At 39.8% G+C, this 23006-nt stretch overlaps 1 protein-coding gene across 1 annotated transcript in view; it reads left to right on the top strand.

Annotated features, from left to right (window-relative positions):
• The first annotated feature begins 2053 nt into the window (after positions 1-2053).
• The window catches only part of LOC121527359 (microtubule-associated protein 4), a 125164-nt gene continuing 104211 nt past the window's right edge, over positions 2054-23006 (top strand). Inside the window, exons 1-2 of the mRNA XM_041814295.1 lie at positions 2054-2242; positions 11739-11795. Of these exons, the coding sequence (XP_041670229.1) occupies positions 2056-2242; positions 11739-11795 (244 nt within the window). The 5' untranslated portion in view covers positions 2054-2055. The remainder of the gene's footprint in view (positions 2243-11738; positions 11796-23006) is intronic.

Here is a 23006-nt window from a genome sequence, read left to right as displayed (position 1 = left end):
TCTAAAGGAGAATAAAGGAAGGATGTGTTTGCTGTGGATGTGTTGTAAAGATGGAGATGAGACAGATAAACCCACTGAGTGTTTTAGCAGCAGAGAAAGGCCGGCTGCCACCGCTACCGGAGATAATCTGGCATTATAGTCTGAGGATGACACAACATGACTCTGCAAATTCCCCTGCTGGTCATTGGTCAGCGAAAGTCCCAGATGATCTGATGACTGCTTGGTTCTGGTGTCTGTGTGTGAGTCTGTTTGTGTGTATTTGAGGCCATGTTTAGGGTACAGATTGTGCTTCTGTGCTCCAGTAAGTCATGTATGTCTTCCATTCAGAGTAATCCCGGCTGATTCTGTGCCTCCCTGTGGCTGACAGGGGTATTACAGTCAGTATAATGTCAGAGGTTGGGTTCACTTGGTTCATCCAGATGCTGTGTGAGTCGAAGGGCACTTCAAGAGGATGAATCCCTACCATGACAGCCTCTTTGATCCAGGTTATGTGGTCTAGTTTCCTTCAGTTCACATCAGATCCTCTGTGATTGCCAAAAGCGAACAGATTTAGTTATTTTGTTTATCATTCCTGTCACATAAGACCTCTCAGAGGGCTGTGATGCAACCAGCTGTTATTTTGTTTTCCTGTTGTCATTGCGTAAGCTTGATTTTTAAAGGGAATTTCCCAGATCACATCATTAACTTCTCTTTGTATTTTCATCTCGGTGGCTGGCCATACAAGACGGTTTCAAATCGTAGCTGATTTTAAAACGTAGGAGAACAGGGGGTCCTCTCCTGAAAAATTTTGAGGTTGAACACTTTATTTCTTGTGTTCAGATATATTATTAGAGCCTTATTGGCCAGTTTCATGTAATGATCAGCCCAAATGTCTGGTTTTCTCCCCCAACATAAAATTTATCACTAGTGTCATCACTTAATAATGCCTATGCAGAAGTGTGAACTTAACAGTCTCTTTCTTTGGTATTTGGTTGGTTATACAGTATGTATCCAAGACAGAATGTTGCTGAATATTACATGGACAATAAAATAAAGTGTTATGATGATGCAACAAAGGGATACAGACTCATCTCATTTGTCCTAATGATGGGTCGTTCATGCACAAGCCGGTTCAAAGAGCCGGCTCTTTTACAGGAACAATAAGATCTGAATCCTGTTTAAGCAGTTTAATATCGTCATAACTAATGAAGTTCACACAGGATATGGTAATCATACACCCAGCCGTGGTTCGCTCCCAGCTCCCACAGCCAATCACAGCTCTTTCTCTCAACACAGTGGTGTGTTTAAATATGACGTCTTTCCTAATGCATCCCTGCTTGCATTAATGCTGATGCACCACACTGCTGCTGCTGGCAAATCTTAATCTCCTCCACCCCAGCCTTCTTCTTTATAGCATTAGACTTGTTGCACCCTCATATTCAGATGCATGCAATTATGAATTAATTGCTCCTGAACTAATTTTATAGTAGTCAATATGCATTGTCATAAATGTTTATCCATATGGGGGTTTGTAGCTATGCACTTCCTGGAAAGTCAAAGCAGGCAGCTTAACTAACCCATGAAGCATCTTTTGAGCAGAGGCTTTCTGCCAAGTAAAACTGTTTATCCATTAATTTACAATCAAATGCATGATGAGAGTGTTCCTGACTTAATCTTGTTTTTGCGACCCGAAGAAGCTGAAATTGTAATTAAAACATAATAAACTGCCCAGTACAAGAGTGAATTTTTGGTCATTTGAAATAGCAAATTGTTTCATATTTTGGATTAGGATTTATATTTTTATTGATAAAGTATGGAAACTGATTTCAAAAATGTTTGCTTAAACTAGTGTGAAGTCTTAGTTTAAATGCTGGTACTGTGACAACCCTACTGAGCATTTCTCTTTCAAGTCCACTTAATTTGATCTTGGAAAAAGTCTTATTATACTTAGAGAAAAAATGTCCTGCATATCCCCTTAGCATCCTCTGTTCTCATCCTCTCCAGACATTTTTAGAGACTGACAACTTATTTTAAAAGATAATAACGTTTTCCCTCCCTTTGTCTGTGTCTGCAGCCATGGCGGAGTTAGACCTGAGTCTGAGTGATGCGCTGACAGACAGCGTTCCCCAGCAGGGCCCGGAGAGCCTGGTGGAGAGGGATTTTGTGGCCCAGCTGGAGGCAGAGACCTTCGACGACCAGGTCGGGGAGACGGTGGGAAAGACAGATTACATCCCTCTACTGGACAACGATGACACCAGGGCAGGTGAGACTGTTATGATAGTGGAGCATGGGACATAAAGGAAATAAGAGACAGAAACATGATCTGTCCTTTCCCTTTTCCTTTCTGTCTTCTGTTTACCCTTTCATGAACACAACAAGGACTGAGGGGAAAACTGGGATGTAAAGTAGACATTATAATTATCATGTTGTTTCTGTTTTTATTTTAAGTATGCTTTACACACAACATAAAATGTGACATGGACAATTTCAGCAAGCTTTTTTGAATACTGAGATTTTTTTCTGACCTGAAGCATCATGATCTGGTTTTCAAGGAAGGAACTGCAGTTTTTCAACACTGGAGGTTCCCACATAGAACATTTAGATATTTAGCATACACACCATCCCCATTTAGCATGGGGAACTTTCTTCCACTTGACCATCGAGTCTCCTTCATGCCTTTTGGTGAACTCTAGTCATGATTTAATCTGAGTTTTCATCAACAGTGGCTTTCTCTTTGCCACCCTCACATAAAGCTTTGACTGGTGAAGAACCTGGCCAACAGTTGTTGCAGAGTCTCTCATCTCAGCTGCTGAAGCTTGTAACTCCTTCAGAGGAGTCATAGGTGTCTTGGTGGTCTCTCTCACTAGTTTCCTTCTTGCACGCTCACTGAGTTTGTGAGGACGGCCTGATCTAAGCAGATTTACACATGTGCCATATTCCTTCCATTCCTTGATGGATTCAGCTGAACTCTGGGGATGTTCAGAGACTTGTGAATGTGTTTGTATGCATCCCCTGACTTATGCTTTTCAGTAACCTTTTGTTTGAGCTGCTCAAAGTGTACTTTTGTCTTCATGGTGTAATGGTAGCCAGGAATACTGATTAACCAATGCACCATCCAGACATAGGTGACTTTATTTATTTTACAGTACAAATTTTGTAATTGTCATTACTTAGCCTATGTATGAATCTATTTTCGCCATGACATTAAAAAGTTTTTCTGTTTTTTCTTTTTTTTTTGTTAAAACAGTCTAATTATATTGATCATGATTGATTTATGAAGTCATCAAAAGAGTAGAACATCCAAAGGGTTGAATACTTCTTCGCTGTACACCATGCTGACCTATATTTTGCTCAATAACACTATGATTTTGTCTGCACCTCTGTATTGGATCCATTCTGTCCTGCACTGGCCGATGATTCGTCTTATGCAACATGATCTGCAGCTGCTCCTGAGTGACTGATAATATCAGGCACCGCTGGACACTGGCTGCCATTTTGGATCTGCTGGGTTGCCATTCAGCCATGGGGGGAGATAGTAGCCCAAAGATTAACAGGCATGGCGGTCGTTGCTTTAAATATACCGGCCAACTAGTTCATTTTGGGATCTTGGCATGATACTGTATGCCGACTCAGGGCAGTTGTCCTGTGTCCAACTATCCCCCACCCCCAGCTTCAGTGAAGATGCCCGTGGTTTATTCACGAGGTCTATGTGTCCTTGTCCAGCCTGCCCAATATAAAGTCGAGGTCATAACCCTCCCAGGATGCATAGGAGATGTCACGATATTGACCGTTGCATGCAACAGAAGCAGAGCTGGGGGTGTCATTACTCTCAAAAAGTGTCAGTGTCAAGTTGATGATGCTTGGTTCCAGCTTTTCTTTCATTTTTTATTTGAAAAAGAGAAGTATGAGGACTTTTTTCTGCCTGACAGACAGAAGTGGGAAAACCCAATGATTGTGTAATAGCAGTGCTGGAAGAGTTTGTTATTTTTAAGTCATCTGGTGCAATATTATCACTCTTAATAATATATAAGCTTTTCATCCAGTATCACTCAGATTTAGCTTTTCACAATAAAAAAAAGTCTGCAGATTAATTTCATCTATCCTGTGCCTTTCTGCCAGATTTAGACCAGTTGTACACTGTGGGATTTTAAGCTGATTCTGAAACAGTCATGTTGGTTGAAATCAGTTCTATTGTCTCTTTTTGATGCTTCACATAGGTGCAAATATTGACCAAAAGAGTCTCACTGTCTCTGTCTTACACACATATAAAACGCATCACCAGCAAACACATCTAGCAGCTAAATAACAACAAATATTTTGTGTCAACTGGAGGGCCACAGGTAGGCCTAATTCCTTTTTGTTTATAGCCTTCTTTAAAGAAAAGGGAATGGCACATCAGAAAGGCATTTGTGTGTGCTGTTCACAAGAATACAGAACAGCCCTGACTCATTCACAATGCCCATTTTTGTCCATTTGAACCACATTTTTGTTATGCCCATTTTGCTGGTTTAACCAATTCCTGCTACTTTCTCGCTAATATTTCTGCTTCAGTGAACTCAATTTTGCCAGTTTACAGCCATTTTTCCCACTTTTCAATCACATTTCACCAGTTTTTCTGACAATTTCTGCCACTTTTCAGCCGATATTCCCACTGCTATCCCATTTTACCACTTTAAAGCCCATTTTTGTCACTTTTTAAGCCTGTTCTTGCCACTTTAACCAATTTTTGCCACTTTAAAGTCATTACGGAAACTTTTTAATACAATTCCAAGACTTTTTCCACCCAGTTTTACCACTTTTTTAGCCAATGCTGCCACTGTTAACTCGTTTTATCTGTTTTTAACCCCATTTCACCACCTTTTTTTTTTTTCCTTTTTTGCCACTTTAAACCAAATATTGCCATTTTTTAATCTCTCTTCACCACCTCTCCTGCCCATTTCTGCCACTTTGAAGCCAGTACTGTTACTGTTAACCCCTTGTATCACGTTTTAAGGCTGTTTTTGCCACCATAACCCATTTTTGCCACTTTGAATCCATCACTGCCCTTTTTAAATCTAATTTCACCGCCTTTCCCACCTATTTCTACCACTTTTAAAATGATATTGCCCCTTTAATTCACTTTTTTATACCTTTTTCGCACTCTCAACCCATTTTATCACTTTTCCCCTGTTTTTTTGTCACTTTCATCTACTTTTTCCCTCTCTTAACCCATTTCTGCTACTCTTAAAATCCAATTTCGTCACCATTTTCACCAGTTTTGCCATTCTAAACCCTACTTTTAAAAAAAGAAAGAGGGATTTAGATTTTTAAGATGGCTATATACTATGGCACAATTGAATAAAAAAGAAATTTGTTGCTTTGATAAGAGTGGTCCTTATACAGGTAAAAACAAAATCAAATATAGTAATTACAGATTAACTTTACAGTGGACCATGACTTTGCAGACCTCCATGGGCCCCCAGTTTGACTGGAGCACAGAAAATCTCCCATCTGAGGACCAAAGAGAGACAGGAACAAGCTGCCAAGTTTGTGTAGATTTAATCACAGAACACTGACAGGTACGTCTGCTGGTAATAGGTAGAAAGATAAACAGCAGAGTGAAACAGCAGATAAGAGAAAGTGACAAATAACCGGGCCTGACTCAGCTCTCGGGCCTGTTTTGGTAACCCAGACACTCTGGTCAGACAGTCAGACTGCGTGTGGGCACTCTTCAGTGACAGGCGGCTGGAGGACGTGCTGTGGGTGGTGCTGCCAGTGATCAACCGTGGCACGCCGCGTGCATTTGGACAAACACAGACATGCTGACACGCAGAGTGCCAAACAGCGAGGGCGAGGCAGGCAGGCCGCAAATTATTGTCCTCTGTCAGCAGGACAGCCAGACGAAGGAAGCACCGTTTTGTTTTTGTTTCCCTTTTTTTTTTTATCAGAGTTGTTGATTTGTGCGATGACGCACACATAACAAGCACTCAGGATGACCCCTCAGTGTTTGATGAGAGTCTGTTCTCTGGTTTGTGTCTTTGAATACAGATATATTATGCATTGTTTGCATGCTTGTGTTCTAGCATGTGGTTTTGCAGTTCTTACATGCTTATACGTTAATGTTGAAATATGTGCATGTACAGTAGATTAGTTGGTGCATGTATGAACTGCAGAATAGTCGGGGTTTTGCAGCTTTAAAGCAGCACATGTTTTCACGCATGTCTGTGCAGAATAAATGAGTCCACCACCTCTCTTTAGGCAGACCTCCATTTGTACAAAGCTGGCTCATTTTTTGACTTTGTAAGATTTCTGTTAATATTTCCTCTAACACCCCCCTGCTCCAGTGTGTCTCAGAGACTAAATTAACCATAAATAATCTAAAACTTCAGAGTTTTGACTTGAGCATTAAGTCAGACCACATTTGAGAGCTGTTTTGAACCTGACACTATCCTTGGATACCATTTAACATGTTATTGTTCCACAGAATTTGAGACACATTTTTAAAAGGATCCTGTTCTGCAATTACCAAACCCCTAAAATAAAAAAAAGCTTATGCTTATCTAGCACTGCTTTCCAGTTTTGTATAGAAATGCTCTATACAAGCACAACAGGTGTAAAGGTGTGTGTATTTGTACCGTACCGGTTCGGTACGGACCTCTCAGTACGGTACAGACGTGTAACAAACGAATACATGTGGAATGAAGCTCACAAACAGATAGAAAACCAGAGCACAACGCACTGTCACACTGTCCTGGGAACCACACAACCACAGCAAACGACAGCAACAGCATGAGTATTCCCAGATAAAAGTGTCCTGTTTAGGAACACTTTGTCTCCCAGTAAAATACAACAATGGACAAAGACAACAACAATAGCGCTGACATTATTCAGCAGCTGTGTCGCTGACAGCACGTCGTCCAGCGGACCAATCAAAGCATTTGAAAAAGCTCCACTCAAACAAGAACGTCACTGTAACAAGGAGGAACAACAAAGTCTCACCAGCCAGTTATGAATTTCCTATTCTTTAAGATTGTTTTTATTATATCAATGGTGCTCTGGCTCTGTGAATCAAATTAATTTTACCTTAAACTATCAGCATCAGAGGAGGGTGGAGAGAGGACTCCTTCCGTAATGTCTGCAGCAGCGTCATAGGTAAAGTTATCCAAAGATTTCACATGGCTCTAACCTCTTTATCTGCCTAGATGGGCTGTGAAAAGTCCTCCCAAACTTTGTAGTAGGTTCCATTAAAAAAGTAATCCAGTGCTGAAGTCCAGTGCAGAATAGACGCTGATTTGCATACTTAACAAGCTAACGCAGGGTTGTATGATGATGCGTTCAGGTTGGCTTGGAAAATTTAGTATTTAAAGAATCGTATAAAAGTGTCAATATATCAATTTAAAAAACTTGTAATTCAAAAATATATTTATTTATTAATATTTTAATCATTGAAGAACTTTTGGAAGGAGGTTGCAGCATTATTTATAATTTAAATGTAATTTATTCATCCTATTTATTTTAATGCGATTTAATTAAAAATAGATAAATAAATAAATTTTACTTTTTTTCAATTACCGTACCGAAAATGTACCGAACCGTGACTTCAAAACCGAGGTACGTACCAAAACGTTACACCCCTAGTATGAACTATCCTTTATGTATCCAAGCATGATTAAAAGACAACATATATGAAAATCTAATTTGGACAACCTCAAAGCAGACAGAGCCTTGCACCCCCTGAGTTTTTTGGTACCCCTCTAAGAGGGTCCAGAGTTGGGAACCAATGGTCTAGCCTGATGAAGGGAGGCAAGAGTCTTGAGGAGTCTAGTACTGAGCTAAGAGGTTAGCTGAGCCCCTGTAACATAGAAAAAAGAAAAAAAAATCGTTACAACATGCTTTTAGACTATCAACCAAATAAAGCAACCAGATAATGATGTGCCGCTCACAAACAAGCCTGACCATGAAAAGCCAAACTGTTACCAAATGAAGAGCTGTTTGGGAGCCAGACAACCAGCTGTACTGAGCTGAGCCAAATGACTTGGATCTCTAAAACAGACAGATTTCCCATCACAACTAGAGAAAGTGGACAGAAATCAGCTGAGGAAACACAGGCAAGATCAGAGTTTAATTTGCTAAACCGGGACAGAATCAAACTGGACTGCTTTGTGGAAACGGACCTCATAGGAGTGTTGTGTGACGCTGCTCATCCAGGCTTTAGATGGAGCCTCTTTTGATCTGTGCTTGCTGCAGTTCATATTTCACAACTTCTGAGACACTAAAGTAGCTTAAGGACTACGAATGTTTTTATTTTTGCACTTTGAACACTTGGCATAGATGTGAACAGCTCAAAACATGGCCTTTTTGTGCTTGTTTCTCCATGCAGAAATTACTACTTGCCCCCCATCTGGACTTCTCTGCTGCTGCATGACATCATCTACAAAGAATCAATTGCAGCATGACAGTCCACTTAGAGCTTTAATATATGAACATTTCTCTGCTTGCATTAATTACTAACAGGGATTCTTTGCATCCTGCAGACATGAAGAAGGTTTGGAAGGCTTGAATTCAATAAAAACATTCACTCTACAAGCACGAGAGCATGGAAATATTAGCGCAAAGGGCCTCACATCACCAGTTTTTTTCTCTGGGAAGGTAGGGGAATACTGCTACCCCGGCACGTGCACACATAGACATCAAAGGGGGCTTGAGCACCTGCCCTTTTTCTTCCAGGAGAGAAAGTGCCCTTTTTTTCTGGGGCGTTTTTTTCTTTTTTTTTTTTTTCTTTTTAAATAAATCAATCCTTCTCTTTCTCTTTATACTGTATATTCCTGTTTGCGCACAGCTTTCCCGTCAAAGAAACATAGATGTAGAAAAACTCTAAATAGCAGGTTTGGGAGATGTACGAGTTCCGATACCCTCTGTACCCCGCCGCCCCTCCCCACTCCCCCCTCACTTCTTCTGCAGCTGCTGTGAACACACAGACACCAGCAGCAGAGTCCAGCTCTCCCATCACAGCCTGCTGCTGTCTCTGCTGTTTCTGCTCTTGTGTGGCGGTGAGTGAACAACAGATGAACAGAGGACTCAAGTTTATAAAAGACAAGAACAAGTCGCCTATAGTAAACGTATGTCTTGCTAACGCACATGTATGAGCCACTGTAATAAGTTTGCTTTAGCTAAGGCTCTTTTTCATGGGCATACAGGCTAATGTACTGTACATAAGGGGAGAGACTACAGTATTCATACAGTTACGTGTAGCCAATCTAAAAATCCATCATCAATATCATCGCATTGATGTGCAAATAAGTGCATTTTAATGAAATAATGCTAATTTGCACATATTTGACGAGGCCCTGAAGGTTAATAGGATTAAAAAAAATGAACTAAAACAGATCACCATCGAACTTCCCCAGTTAATTAAAGACAGTATTTTACCTGAAATTTTTCTTTTTTTTTCTTTAAGAGTGAAAGAAGACATGGATGCAAAATTGACCAAAATCTCTAAATTGACCAGAACATGAAAACACAATGTTTTAATCTCTAGAGTCCTGTCTGAAACAGCTACTGCATCATTTTAACTGTAGGTTCCTCATCTAACAACTATTCATTCTACTAGATATTTGATAACAGACAGACAGACCTCCTCCAGATGTGAAAGACGCACTAAAACTAAGATCATGTCACCATTAGTTAGTGTGTGCTTGTTTGGAAAGGGCATAATAATGATAATAAAGATAATGATAGTAATAATAATAATTATAATAACAATGGATCATTAGTATAAGGAAATTTTGTATTCTGTTGCTTGGCTATAGAAGCTCAAATCATTTACATTTTAATCATGTCTGCAGCACAATGCCATTTCCATTTTGTCAGTATTTTTTTTTTTTGCAGTGATTTTCACTGTTTCTGCTGTTTTCTCCAGTAAAATAAACAAAGTTAGCAGTAGAGGAGTGCAGATGCTCTAAGCCTTGTTGTTGCAACTAATCATTGGTCTAATAGCAGTTTGGAGGGTACGTTGGCTTGCTTATTTATGTATAGAACGGTCCTTTTCTGTTTAGTGTAAAGATTATGTGTATTTTGAAGTATTTTTAAATTCAATTACACCAAAATAATTCAAAGAATTTATTATCTTGTGCAAAAATAAACAAATTGATCATGCATTTTCTTCTTTTCTTGAAAACTCTTACTTCACCATGCCCCTCTTCCTAGTAGCTACAGTCAGTTATTCTAAATATTTAGTAGAGAATAGCTGCATAGAAAACATGACCATGGTGTCATTATTTTGTTCTTGCTTACTCTTGTGATGAACTGATTTATTTTGTAGAAATATGTTGAGTATTTGTCAACTTAATGTGAGGGTATCAAAATAATTTGGTGATTGGTTAAGTCAGGGGTGGGCTAATATATTTAACTTTCTTTGAATATTTTTATGAAGAAAAGTGCCCTTTTTCTCACTTGAGCCCCTGCCCCTTAAAATGTCTGTGCATGTCCCTGCTGCTACCTGATTGGTTTGTGAAGTGTACAAGCAGTTCGCTCGCGCAGACCAAAGCATTTGGTCTGAGGTTTGTCATTGTCAGGGTCTGTACTTAATGATAATGCTGATAGGCCATTTGCACATCTGAGCGACTACATTAAAGTTGTGCTGTTGCGCTTTTCATGAGAGAAGTTGTCAGTCTCATTTCTTATATAGCATAATGTGACCATGTATAGATAGATACTTTATTATATATTCATACTGTCTTGTAATTCTGCTTGATTTTTCTCTCAAAATGCATCAGATTGATGCTTTTAAATATGAAATATTGCCTGTGACTCCTTTCCCATATGTCGATCCCCACTCTCTCATCCCTGGTTCCTTCTTTATTTACTGTCCCAAAATAAATAATTTACAAAATGTGCAATCGTCTCTTCTTTCCACCAAATAGAAATTGATAGCATCACTAGGTCTGTCAATAAGGACTTTGATCATTAAGGACTATCAATAAAGATTATTATCAATAAATTGCACTAAACATGTTTTTCATTCCTAAATTATAAAGTTTTTGTCTCTTTCTCAAATGCAAATAGCTTTCAGGGAAGAAATTGATGTCTTTTTTTGTAAATGCGGCTCTTCCAAAAATAATTTTTGTCCCAGTGAATACTACTGCTTTATATTCTATCTTTAGCAGATGGTCCACCAATCATGGGGGGGTTGTGGTTAATGCTCCAAGTCAAAATGTCTTTGAGCATGACTTTGAATCCAAATTTGTTACGGTGGTCTGACAGAGCCTTGCATGACCTTCTTAGTGTCCTCTGTGTTTGAATACTTAGAGCCTAGATAAATCTGTGGAATAATTCTGATTAAAAATCACTGACTTCACCAGTATTACTGCATATCTTTTAATAATCTAGCCCTCCTCAGAGTCTGGAGCGGCCCTAGTGTGCTCCTTGTGTCTCTCTGATGTACACGGTAGATAAATACACTGTGGTGATTCAGCACTCAGATGTCAGATGGCATCAACCCCTTCAGCATGCCATGCTGCCCTCTGCCTGCCCCAGCCTGACCAGAACCAGGCTGTGTGCTATTAACAGAGACACTCGCAGGCATACAGAAGACGACAAACACTCACACCTTTTGTTCAGGGACTGTATTGAGGGTCAGGGTCACTGGTTTCCTCTTAGTCTCAGTCTGTCTTGTTTCTGCGGTACAAATCGATATGATGCAGTTTGATAGCTGTCTCGTCAGGCCTTTAGTGCCCAGATGCTACAGATAGTAACGTGTTTGTTTGTTTGTGTGCGTGTAGACACGGCTACTGCGTTGGAGAATGGAGAGAAGGAAGCACACGGGGTGCAAAAGCCTGGTAAGACATATCCCATAATTCCTTCTGCCTTCGGTCAGCCTGCTATGGCCGCTTGGTCATTTTCACCCACCAATCATGGCCCTTTTAGTCTTTTTCTTTTCTCACCTTTCAACCTTGTTTACTTCCGTCTTGTTCTTCTCTTCAGTTCGATTTTTCTGTGTGTGAGAGAGGATGAGTGTCAATGTGGGATCAGTATTATCAGCGGCCTTGGAGAGCAGGATGAGCCACTCTCACTGCTCCATCATCCGTTCAGTGTCCTCTTGAGCATGAGGAGTACAAGGCAGCTGCTCTTTTTTCCTTTCACTCTTTCTTGACACCTGAGAGATTAAGGCAGAGAAAATATAAAAAAGTCAGGAAACTCTTGAGCTATTTTCTGCTTTGAGCGTTAAAGACATAATGACTACTGTATTATTCTGTGCATTAACCAGAATGAAACAATCCAGGGCAGAAATTATGGTATAGGCTCACGTGGAAGAAAAAGGCTCATTTTACAGCCCATTCAACACAACTCATAATCTAAGGTGGCAAAGTCACATCTGTGTGGTGCATCCTGCTTTTACCCTGAAATGTTTACCTCCACCCTGAGGCTAAGCTGTTTATGGTGGCTGTACAACAAAAAGCCCATATGAAACCCTATTTAAAAACAAACTACAACATGTAGCAGCAGTAATATTCACAATATAAACGCTTCAGTGTTTATATTGTGAAGGGCTATAAAATAGCTGGCAATATATTTTCCGGCTAGGTTTGAGAAAGAGATGAATGCAGATCAATCAACTCTTTACAGACTGGGTCTAACACTGAATGGAACTCAGATTGACACACAGAAAGGGATATGAACCAGGAAATATCTCGCTGTGAGGAAGCAGAACAAATTTTTTTCTGCAATGGCAATAGAGAATTAGGATGGAGAAGCTGACTTCCAGAACCAGAGCCTCCAAGAAGTGGGAGGTCTCCCTTGAGCTCAGTATTGATTGTTATCCATAGAAGCCATTAGTGATGCATGAATGCTAAGGAAATTTATTTTCCTTAACAAAAAGAAAAAAAAATAAAAAGCTGATTTTTTTTTATTTGTTTATTTGAGCTCTTACAATAAAAGTTCTTGCTCTCTTTAAAATTGTCTTCTATTAGAAAGGCTTAATATGCAAAATTTTGGATATTAATATAGCAAAAATAAAGTATATTCAATGTAAATTTAATTTGGGTTACTGATTATCTCAAAGGATGGTGAAGTCAGTCTCCCTCTGGGTTTGTTGTTCTCAGCTCTGTATTCACATTAAAGGAACAGTGTTCCCCTCAGCCTTTCTATCTTTCATTCAGAGGCTCAAACCAGATTTATAATTTTTCTATAGTTCCTTTTTCTTCCAATTTTTACAACCTCTGATGGCTGATCGGGGTGGATTGACTTTGCCCCTTCAGTCTGCCTCCTCATGTTACACATTGTACATCATACATAAGTGGTATTATCATGTGTCTTTGGGTATAATGACAGAAGGAGTAAACCTGAAGGTGAACCAGCAGAAGAGATTTTCTCTGGTCTGAAAAGACAAACTTAAAACAACCAAGTCATCCTGATTATCTCGTTCTCAGATATTTATCAGCACTTGTCCGTCTCTCTTCCTCTCACTGACACTGACTGATGAAACAGGAAGTAGAGGGCAGGGGAAGTGTGATGGCTGGAGGGGAGGGTTGTATTCAAAGAGAGGATTTGTGCAGTTCCAAAAATCATGAGTTTTATTGTAATCTTCATAGTAAAGCTGCCTCACTACAGATCAAGATTAAAGGACAGTATGAAAAAACAATCAAGTACTTAATTATAAATCCCATGTGAAATGCAAATCAGTCAGTTTGTATAGCTGATACATGAAATAGCCCTTAGCTGACTACAGGACAGAAGTTTCATCCTGATAAAGCAATCACAGCCATTCTTACAACATGAATAACCATTGAGGCTCACTCAGACTAGCCTCTCACACTCAGCTCTTCTTTTGTTGTGAATGAATTGTTAAAGTGTTATCTCATATTGGAGATAATTAGCTATAGAGAAAAGACACAGCTCTGGAGGGGAATATTTATTGTGTCTAATGAACAGACTATCTATTTTTCCCTCTGGCTGTCTGAAAAAGACTGAGAGAAGGACTATATCTGTGTGTGACAGTGAAGATGTGAATGAGGTTCATTTTGGAAACAAGCTCATCCATCGTCTTCTTTTTTTCCCCTCATCTCTCAGCCTCTTGCTCCTCATGCTGCTACTCTTTGGTTCACTTTTTCCTGTCATCACGCAGTCTTTCCATTTGAATCTGCAGAGCTGCTGTGCATGTCATTAGCAATGAGAGGATTTTGCATGGGGGTAGACATATGTTGAAGTCATCTTCACTGAATGCATGCTTTACCCACAACTGCACATATCTGCACAGTGCAATATGCAGGAGAGTCAAGTTCAGCCTCAGATAAACAAACTTTTAAGCTAATGACACCATATATGAGGATGTTATTGAATGACTTTAGCTTGAAGGTTCAATTAAGTACTTTGAGTAGAAATGGAGAGAGCTAGGAAGTTAGACAAGCAAGAGAGCAGCATCAGTCAAAAACAAACAGTGGATCTATTATGTGCACTGAGTGCCCCTGTCATATCCTGGCAGACTTTTGGAAAATATTCTAAGCTGTGTGCGAAAATCGGAGATGAAGGTCCGAAGGGGGGCAACTGGACTTGTTTGAGGTTCTTGAAGACATTTAGCCTCTCCTTCAAACTCTTCTTAATTTCTTAAAGTAACTGGAGCCAGGGCTAGAAAGGTAGCCCTTGTTGACCGTCTGTATGCTAACGATCTGTAGGGTTGGGTATCATTAGGATTTTTGCTGATTCCATAGCTAAATAGGCCTGTGCTTTAAAATCAGTAGAGCAATGCATTGCCTGTTGCACCTTGCCGATACATATATCAGTACAGATGTTACAGAATTTAAAGGGCTGTTAATGCTGCAATGGCAGTTTTAGAATATACACATCCCCTATGGTGCAGTTAACAAAAAAAAAAAACAACAGATGGCAGCAGTTATAAAACTGCATGGTGCAGTGCAAGCCTCATACACAGAAACAAGTTACTCACACTGGTAACATGGATCACAGTGTCTATCTACAGCCAGCAGGAGCAAAGGGTATATTACTGGTTTCTTAGAAAATCAGAAAGTCGGGAGTTGAGCCATGCAAGTTCTGCAATAAACAAGGTAAAACACTGTAGCAACACCACTCTACATCAACACATGACACCAGGCTCACTGGGCTAATCTGTGTCATCCAAACCAGCATTGAATGACACTGTTAAATCAAAAGTTCCCTCAACTTCCAAACTAGATCAGGAGATTATAAGCATCACTTAATCCTTTATTTGTAAAGATTTGAGCTGAACAGCAGTGCTGATAACAACGCCTCCGGACAGCTCATTAAGGAGCATGAGTTATGCTGTCCTCTCTTGGTGGCATTTCCAGAAGTAAAGCAAAACATCATTCTTGCAAATGCAAGTGGACTTATGTGAAAGTACAAAAAACCAGCAAGAGAGACAACAGAGAGGGCAACTTCTCTTGCATGCATGTATTTTAATTCACATTTTACATAGCCTTTTTTATTCTTTCAAATCAGTAGATTTTAAGCTGTTAATTTCTGTTTTGCTTTTTTTTTTTCCTTTTTTGTTTTCCTCTTGTCTCATATTTAATTCATAAGAGATTGTACCAACATCGCTGATAGTTGTGAACACTAGATGGACAAGATATGAGCAACACTGTTAGTTAAAAAAGTAGTAGATTATGTTCCTTTTTATCGAATGAACCAAACCTGTACCAAACTGTGACCTTCGTGATCCTCTGTGAAGTCCGCAGTATTACAGTATTATAAATCCTTACCTGCTACCATGAAAACAAACAGCTGTGTTTAGTCAGCACACCCCATGAAAAAGAGGGGCGGGCTGAGAAGGAGCTCTTTGCATTTAAAGAGACATGCACCAAAACAGACCGTTCACAGAGGGGCTGTTTAGAGCTGGTTTATACAGGGTCAAGGACTTCTCTGGTGCTTGATATATATTTAGTTTTGATGAAAGCACAACACAGACATTTCATTTAGACCACAGGGGACTGAGTTAAGAGGCTGAAAATGGGTATGCTATGTCATCTTAAAACTACCGGAAAGTTTGCTCCCCATCCAACTTCAGCTGTCCATACCTTTTTTATATTCAGCTAAAGAAAGATCAGTTTACATCATGTTGTTAGTGCCGCAAATTGGCATCAGCTTTATGTGAGGTCAGTTCTTAATGTGAGGTCTAATTCTTAACCTTAAGGAAAAATATGGGTGTCTTTGTTTATTGAGGTACATGTCTGCTTTGTTAAGATTAAAATAACCTGTGGTAATGGCATTAGTGAGCCGCCATGCTGTCAATGGCTCCACTTTTGTAGGTAATAAAATTAGCTTTATGTGGCTTCTATCCAGCCTGATGTCTTCCACTGTTCTTTGAAAACAAAACCATTATTATCTTTAAAGGACTTAAACTGGGTTAAGCCGACACAGGTGCGTTGTGGGAAAGATGTTACTGTCAAACCTGCCCACTCCCATCTTTCATGTACGTCTGTGTGGTCCATTGAGATGACTTGAAGCCTTAGAGGTATGGATGCTGGTGACAGTGGGAGGATTGATCAGCATAATAATCAGGCATCTGTGTTGGCATGTCTGTTTGCATGGCATGGAAAGCTCCTGTTAGCATGGTAACACAGCTTTAAGTGATGCATGTGTGAGAGAAATACTGCTTTAGTCGATCCATCTGTCTGATTTCCCACAATGCAACAATGGTAAGCACAAAAATCAGTTCAGGGTGCAGGCCTACTTTAGAGCATCTGCCCTGGTGGAGGTGCGTAGGATTCATTCATCATTGTTTTCCCAGCAGACCCCAGGGAGAGGACAGGGCAGTTTATTAGTAGTAAGTGGGTCAGAGAAATGAGAGCGTAGGCTGAATCCTGACAGGGCAAATGCAGATGTGTGTATGTACGGCTGTGTACTGTACAGTGTGTGTGGAGATGCTGCATGTGACCTCCAGGGCATGATGCTTCAGCATGGCTCATAAGTGCAATAAAAATGTAATGCTGTACAAATGTTTGACCAATATGCATTTCAAAAAGCATCAAAATACAACTTTAAACACTGAAAAATACAGCTCTGATTCCAAAAAAGTTGGAACACTGTGTAATATGTAATAAAAACAGAATGCAGTGATTTGTCAAAAATTATAAACCCATATATTATTCACAGTAGAACATAAACAATATATCAGATGTCGAAACTTAGCCATTTTGCCATTTCATGAAAAAGTATTAGCTTATTTTGTATTTAGGGCAGCAGTGCATCTCAGGAAAGAAGGGACAGGGCAGCAAAAGGTTTGATATGCAAGTGGCACTAATGAAAGACAGCTGGAGGAGCATCTTGCAACTAATTAGGTGAATTGGCAACAGGTCAGTAGAGGGGTCAGAAGCAGAGTCTCTCAGAAGTAAATATGGACAGAGGTTCATCAGTCTAATCAAATCATCAATCAAATTATGCAAAGAAGGGCCTCCGTGTGAATACAACCAAGAAATGCAGCCGTCTTCTCCGGGCCAAAGCTCATTTAAAATGGACTGAGGCAAAATGGAATGCTGTTCTGTAGTCAATCAAAATGTGAAAAAGGAAAAAATAAACAAAGAAGACCCAGAGCTGTTGAGCAGCTAGGATCCTCTATCAGGCAAGAATGGGACAACATTCCTCTCTCACAACTCGAGCAACATGGTCCCCTCACTCCCCAGACATTTAAAGCCTGGCCCTACTTTTTTGGGATGTGTTGCTGTCATCAAATCTAGAATAAACTGATTAGTTCCAGAAATTTCTTAGTTTCTATTCTGAATAAAATATGGGTTTCTGAGATTTGCAATCATTGCATTTTGTTTTTATTTACATTTTACACAGTGCCCCAGCTTTATTGGAACATAGGATATAAGAAAAAGCCTGCTTTATTCCACATTGGTCAAGTATTTGAGAGTTTAGAGTTAAGTTGCTGTTGATTTTATGACAGCTTGACTAACCTGCTTTCTTCCTTTTCCCCCCTCTTTCCCTCCCCTTTTTCCTTCCTCTGTTTGGACTTTGACATGAGCATCTTTCTAAAATATTTTTGCTCTTCTTTATAATTTCACATCTTTATTTTCTATCATACCATCATGTTTTCTTTTACTTTGATGAAACCTTTCTTGAACGTTTTCCCAACCGTTATCCCCCCTCCCTGATTTCTTGTCACTTTTTATTTCAACTCCCTCCCTTTTTTTCCCTCATTCCTTCTCTCCCTCTCTCCCTCCTTCCTCCCCATGCTTCGTCCAGAGGACTAGAACCCGCCTCCATCGTCATGCTGACTGTCAATCAGCCATGCTTCCGCTTCTGTGCACCTCTTCCCTCTCCCTGTGAAACACACTCATGTACACAGACACTATTTAGTAGAGATGCCCCCTGTTTATCAGGATTGGTCAGTCATAATTGGTGGATTTTCAACAAAAATACACAATCTTTAGTGATGCTTCTAATCATCGAGCACCAAAACTGACCACCTGTTGTTGATACTCTGGTGTCCACAGCTAAGAAAAGCACTGTATGTGTGGTGTAGTGTAATTATATTGGCTAGCCTCTAATAATACCCAGCACATCAGTATTGAGATTTAAATTACACTGAAATGAAGCACCTTTGACTGCTGGCTTGATTTGCTTTAATTAGAGCCATCAGCATTACTACATTAATCATGATGGGAAAGGTCCATAATTCATGCTTTATTGTCCCTTTCAGCACACTTGGGTTAAGCCACTGCAGCGTCTCCCTGCAAGCCACAATGATGTACATAAGTCACATTGTGCTATCTAACATTTGACTTGAAATTGTTCCCTTGTTTTCTTTTCAATTCATAAAAAGTTTCTTTTTCCATGGTCAAGTTCCTGCCATAATCTTTAGACCCAGGGTTTCTCATTTTCTTTCAAAATAAAGCAGGTATTAGTCCAAACAGGAAGTCAAATAGCCTACTCTTAGTTTAAGAATAAAAAATCCAAATAAAACAAAAACGCTGTTAGATGCAAAGTTGTGAAATTTCAAAGAGGGGAGATTAATCACAGTAGAAATGTTGATCCTTTGACAGCCCTAGTTTAAATGAGTTTTCTTAGCAAAATATGGTAAATGTGTCAGTTGCATAATGCAACTAATGTTCTCAAACTTGCATTTTTTAGCCTCTGAAATATTTTGTAATCTTTTTTTTCTGGTTAAACTTATTTTAATTAGTTATAAAAAATTAACATGTAATTGATAAATGATATCATTGTGTAGATCAGTAGTCCTTACTCAAGAGTGCTTTTTGCATTGCTCTTTGGGAGCAACGATCTGATTATTGCTGCTCTGCTGAGTAATGTCAGTAGAAGTCTGATTTCGACTGAATAGGATGACTTCTCTGCTGCTTCTATCAGGCTATGCCGAGACCTGTACGACGTCTCAGTACATTACAAAGTTAAGTAAAAACTGATCAAACAGCAGACCAACTGATGTAAGGAGATATATGTAGCGATGCCTGCAAGCTGTTTCATTCAGTCGACTCCTGATGTGCATCCGCAAATTGCATGATGCACATCCACCTAATTCGGCAGCCTATTTAAGCTGCAAGATTTCCGGTCCCTTCCTCTGCTCTGCAATTGCCACCTCTGCCCAGAATCAGCACTGCACTCTTGCTTTCAACCCACCTCCACCCCAGCATGCTCCTGTAGGCGCTGGCAGGTGTTTTAAGATGATATCTTGTCACTCCTCAAATTTTTCATATAGAATAAATCTGTGAGGAGTGACTGATGCGTCATTTTGAAATTTAAGTTTTAGATAAAGGAGCACAAATCAAAATAGCAGTACAAAGCACCATATACTTGTTGTTTGTATGAACATTCAAGAATTGACATTGAAAACATGCAAACCTTAAGGTTGTCACATTGTTTTAAAATTTGATAGCTTTTTGATACAACATGCTTTGAATTACAAAATATTTTTTTTTTCTTTCAAGTTTGTCAAATAGTCGTTCAACTGAGCTGACCGCTGAACATATACAGCACTGTGCAGAACTTTTCAGCATGTTTGGGCCAATAATTGAGGAGGTGATGTGTCAAGCAGCCTTCTGAGGGCACCATGGGCAGAAAGGAGGATTGGCACAACCCTGGTCGTGCTCTGGATATCTTTGCATAGAGGCGCATGGGAAAATAATTTGCTGATAAAATAAGACAGACCACACCTTTAGGGCAGTATCAAGGATGGATGTGGTGAGTAAGCATGGCCTAGGATGCCTTCTGGGTGGGTAGTAGGGTTGCCACAAGCCCCTGGTTGTGCTGTGAATGCCCCAAGGGCCTGAAAACGGTGGGTGGTTTCCAGGCGTAGTCCCAGTGGTGAATAGGCTTGGACAAAAGAGTTATGTCTAGCTTGACTCTAGCTGCACCCCCTTGTGGCTCATCAGACCCTGTGATGAAATGTCGGCACCTAAAACTTATGCACAGGACTGTAATATAACCTCCTTTCATCCTGTTAAGTGAGATAATTAACATCCATTCTGCAGATTTCAACACAAAGCTAATGTTGTGAGTAGCATTTTGGCATTTTTCTTTTCTTTTTTTTTTAGAGTTGAAGGCACTATAATTTGGTTTAATTTTACTCACAATGCTGATGTGCTTTGAGCTTATGAATTGAATCAGCCCACTGCGAAATTGTTCCTTCCGTGCTAGTGTGACACAGTTATGGTGCAGATGAGGGATCAAAGTAGAGACAGCGATGTCTTCTGTCCCTGAAAGCCCAGTGTATACCTGTGGGTGTTTTTTTTTCTATCTCCACCTGATTGAGGCATCCCTACTATTTAACCTCTCTGTGACTCTTGTTATCAAAGATGAGGAAGAGAGTCTGAGATTGTGGACAAGATATGAAATTACTGTCACTCTCACTGTCGCTTATTTTCTCCTTCTCTCACACAAAGCCATCCTGGCTGTTCTAGCTTCAGCACACGCTGTTCTTCCACATGATGAGTGGGCTCTCTGTGAATCTCTGCTGGGTAAACTGGATGATTTTAGGGCATGCACTCACATTTGTCTGAGTTTTTCCTTGCCAGTGTTTCTTAACTCAGAATGACATTTTTCCCTCCACTTAGTCCAATGAAATGTCCCCTCATCAACAGTTTCTTCCTAATTATGAGTATTCTTTTCTAATAGACAATCCCAGGCAGGTGTAAAGATGAAAAATCCAGCTGTTACATAAGTCAAAGTGAGCTCTAATGCACATCTGTAGCCCCTCTCTGTCTCAGTGAAGCAGACAGTTTGTTCTTAAGTTCATGTCCTCACAGACACAGACGGTATCCAGCAGCCAGCCCTCGTCCTTCTGTCTGACTGCTCCCAAATCCAGTCTCCACCGCTGCAAGCTGGACACATGCAGACATCAGCACACAGTCATGCACTCAGACACACATGCACTCAAACACACATGCACGTTATTTTATTCATACTCTATTTTCAGACTTTTTTGGTCAAGGTTTTTGTCCTAATAAAGTTCGTTTGACACTGCAGGCTGTACTTAAAACCCCTGCACTCTTTCTGCTTTGCACTATTTTAAATGTAGCCAAATAGATAAGGAGGAGGTAGCATCAAAAACAAAGTTATCACTGACAATCAGTAATATGTATATGATGTGTCTCAGTAATCTTTAACCTGCTTGTTATGATTTTTATATAATGTTTGGGCAGATTGGTTCATTTAGAATCTACTCTCTGTTACTTCTGCATTTCTTTCACTCTAACTCTTTGTGTTGGTTGTGTCTGTAGATGTATATTGTCAGCAATAAATAACCTTTATTCACAAAAATGTTTAAATTTTCTGAATAATAATGCCTACCAATTTATCAAGGGTATTTTTGACACAGCACTGTTTAACAAACTCCAAAGAAATAATGGTGTATTCCCACTATGTGCTACTGGCTTGCCTCATTCTGGCTTTACTCTACTGTGAAGGCTAGGACCTAATACTTTTTTGAATCACGTCTAAAGAGGTTCCAAGTAGCAGAACCAATACTAATGCCTGTTTAAGACTGGCTTCATTTTTCTGCATGCAGTAGTCGTGCGTGTTTGCTCCAGCATGCTCTGTCATGGCTTTCATACCAGGCATGGGTGCTGCATGTCGACTGCCTGTCTTTCTTCAGTTTTACCTCAGTTAATTTCCCTACAAGTGACTTCAATCATTGCATAGCCAAACTGAGCTGGGGACATTCTTCTTTTACTTTAAAAAGGACAAATGTGAGATGCAGATGGCCTAACATATAAGTTTTAAGTTCTGACTTGTGTCTCCTTTCCCACATTTCTGATTCTATTGACTGTCCTCCACTCAATAATAAAAGCATGAAAATCTTAAAATATATAAAGTTAAGGACAAAAGACTAAATGAGAAGTGTAATCATACTGGGTTTACTTTGCTCATGACCGATGTGGAAGCAGGAAACTTCACCAGTAGTTACTAGAGTAACTCTAGAATAACTCTATGAGACAGATGCATTTTGGCTTGTGGCCTTCATCTGGGTCATCAAGAAACACACTGCACACATTTTCTACTGGTAATGTTGTATGCATTTGCTAAGATGCACATCTCAGGAAAAAAATTGGCAAGACTTCTATAGGTTTTTTGCATTTGGCACCACACAGTAGTGGAGAACTCCATGGGGGGCAAGGAGTGATTTCTGCAAAGAGGAATGCTACCAAAAAGGCTTTCTTTTAGTTACTTACGACTATGCCAAGTACTTTCGTACCCCAAAAATTGTAAAAAAAATCAGACAAAGGAAAAAATTTAAAAAAATAACAGAGAAACAGCAGGCAGGAATTTAAAATACCTCCGCTAAGGCCTGGACAGACAGTGTCACACAACAATGGTGTGTGGTCTGTTTCCACCAAGTCAAGTTTGGGTCTGTACAGCTTAGCTTATTAAACACTGATCTTGTCCTTGTTTCTAAAACTGATGTCTGTCCAGTCTCACTCATTGTGATGGAAAATCTTTCTTGCTTTAGAGATCCAGATCATTTGGCTCTGCTCAGCAAAGCTGGTTGTTTGGCTCCCAAATGGCTCTTCATTTGGTATCAGTTTGACTTTTTAAATGTGGATTAAATACTGACAAAGGAT

Source organism: Cheilinus undulatus, linkage group 19 (genome assembly GCF_018320785.1).
Source record: "Cheilinus undulatus linkage group 19, ASM1832078v1, whole genome shotgun sequence".
Lineage (NCBI taxonomy): Eukaryota > Metazoa > Chordata > Actinopteri > Labriformes > Labridae > Cheilinus > Cheilinus undulatus.
This window is presented reverse-complemented; position numbering and strand designations above follow the sequence as displayed.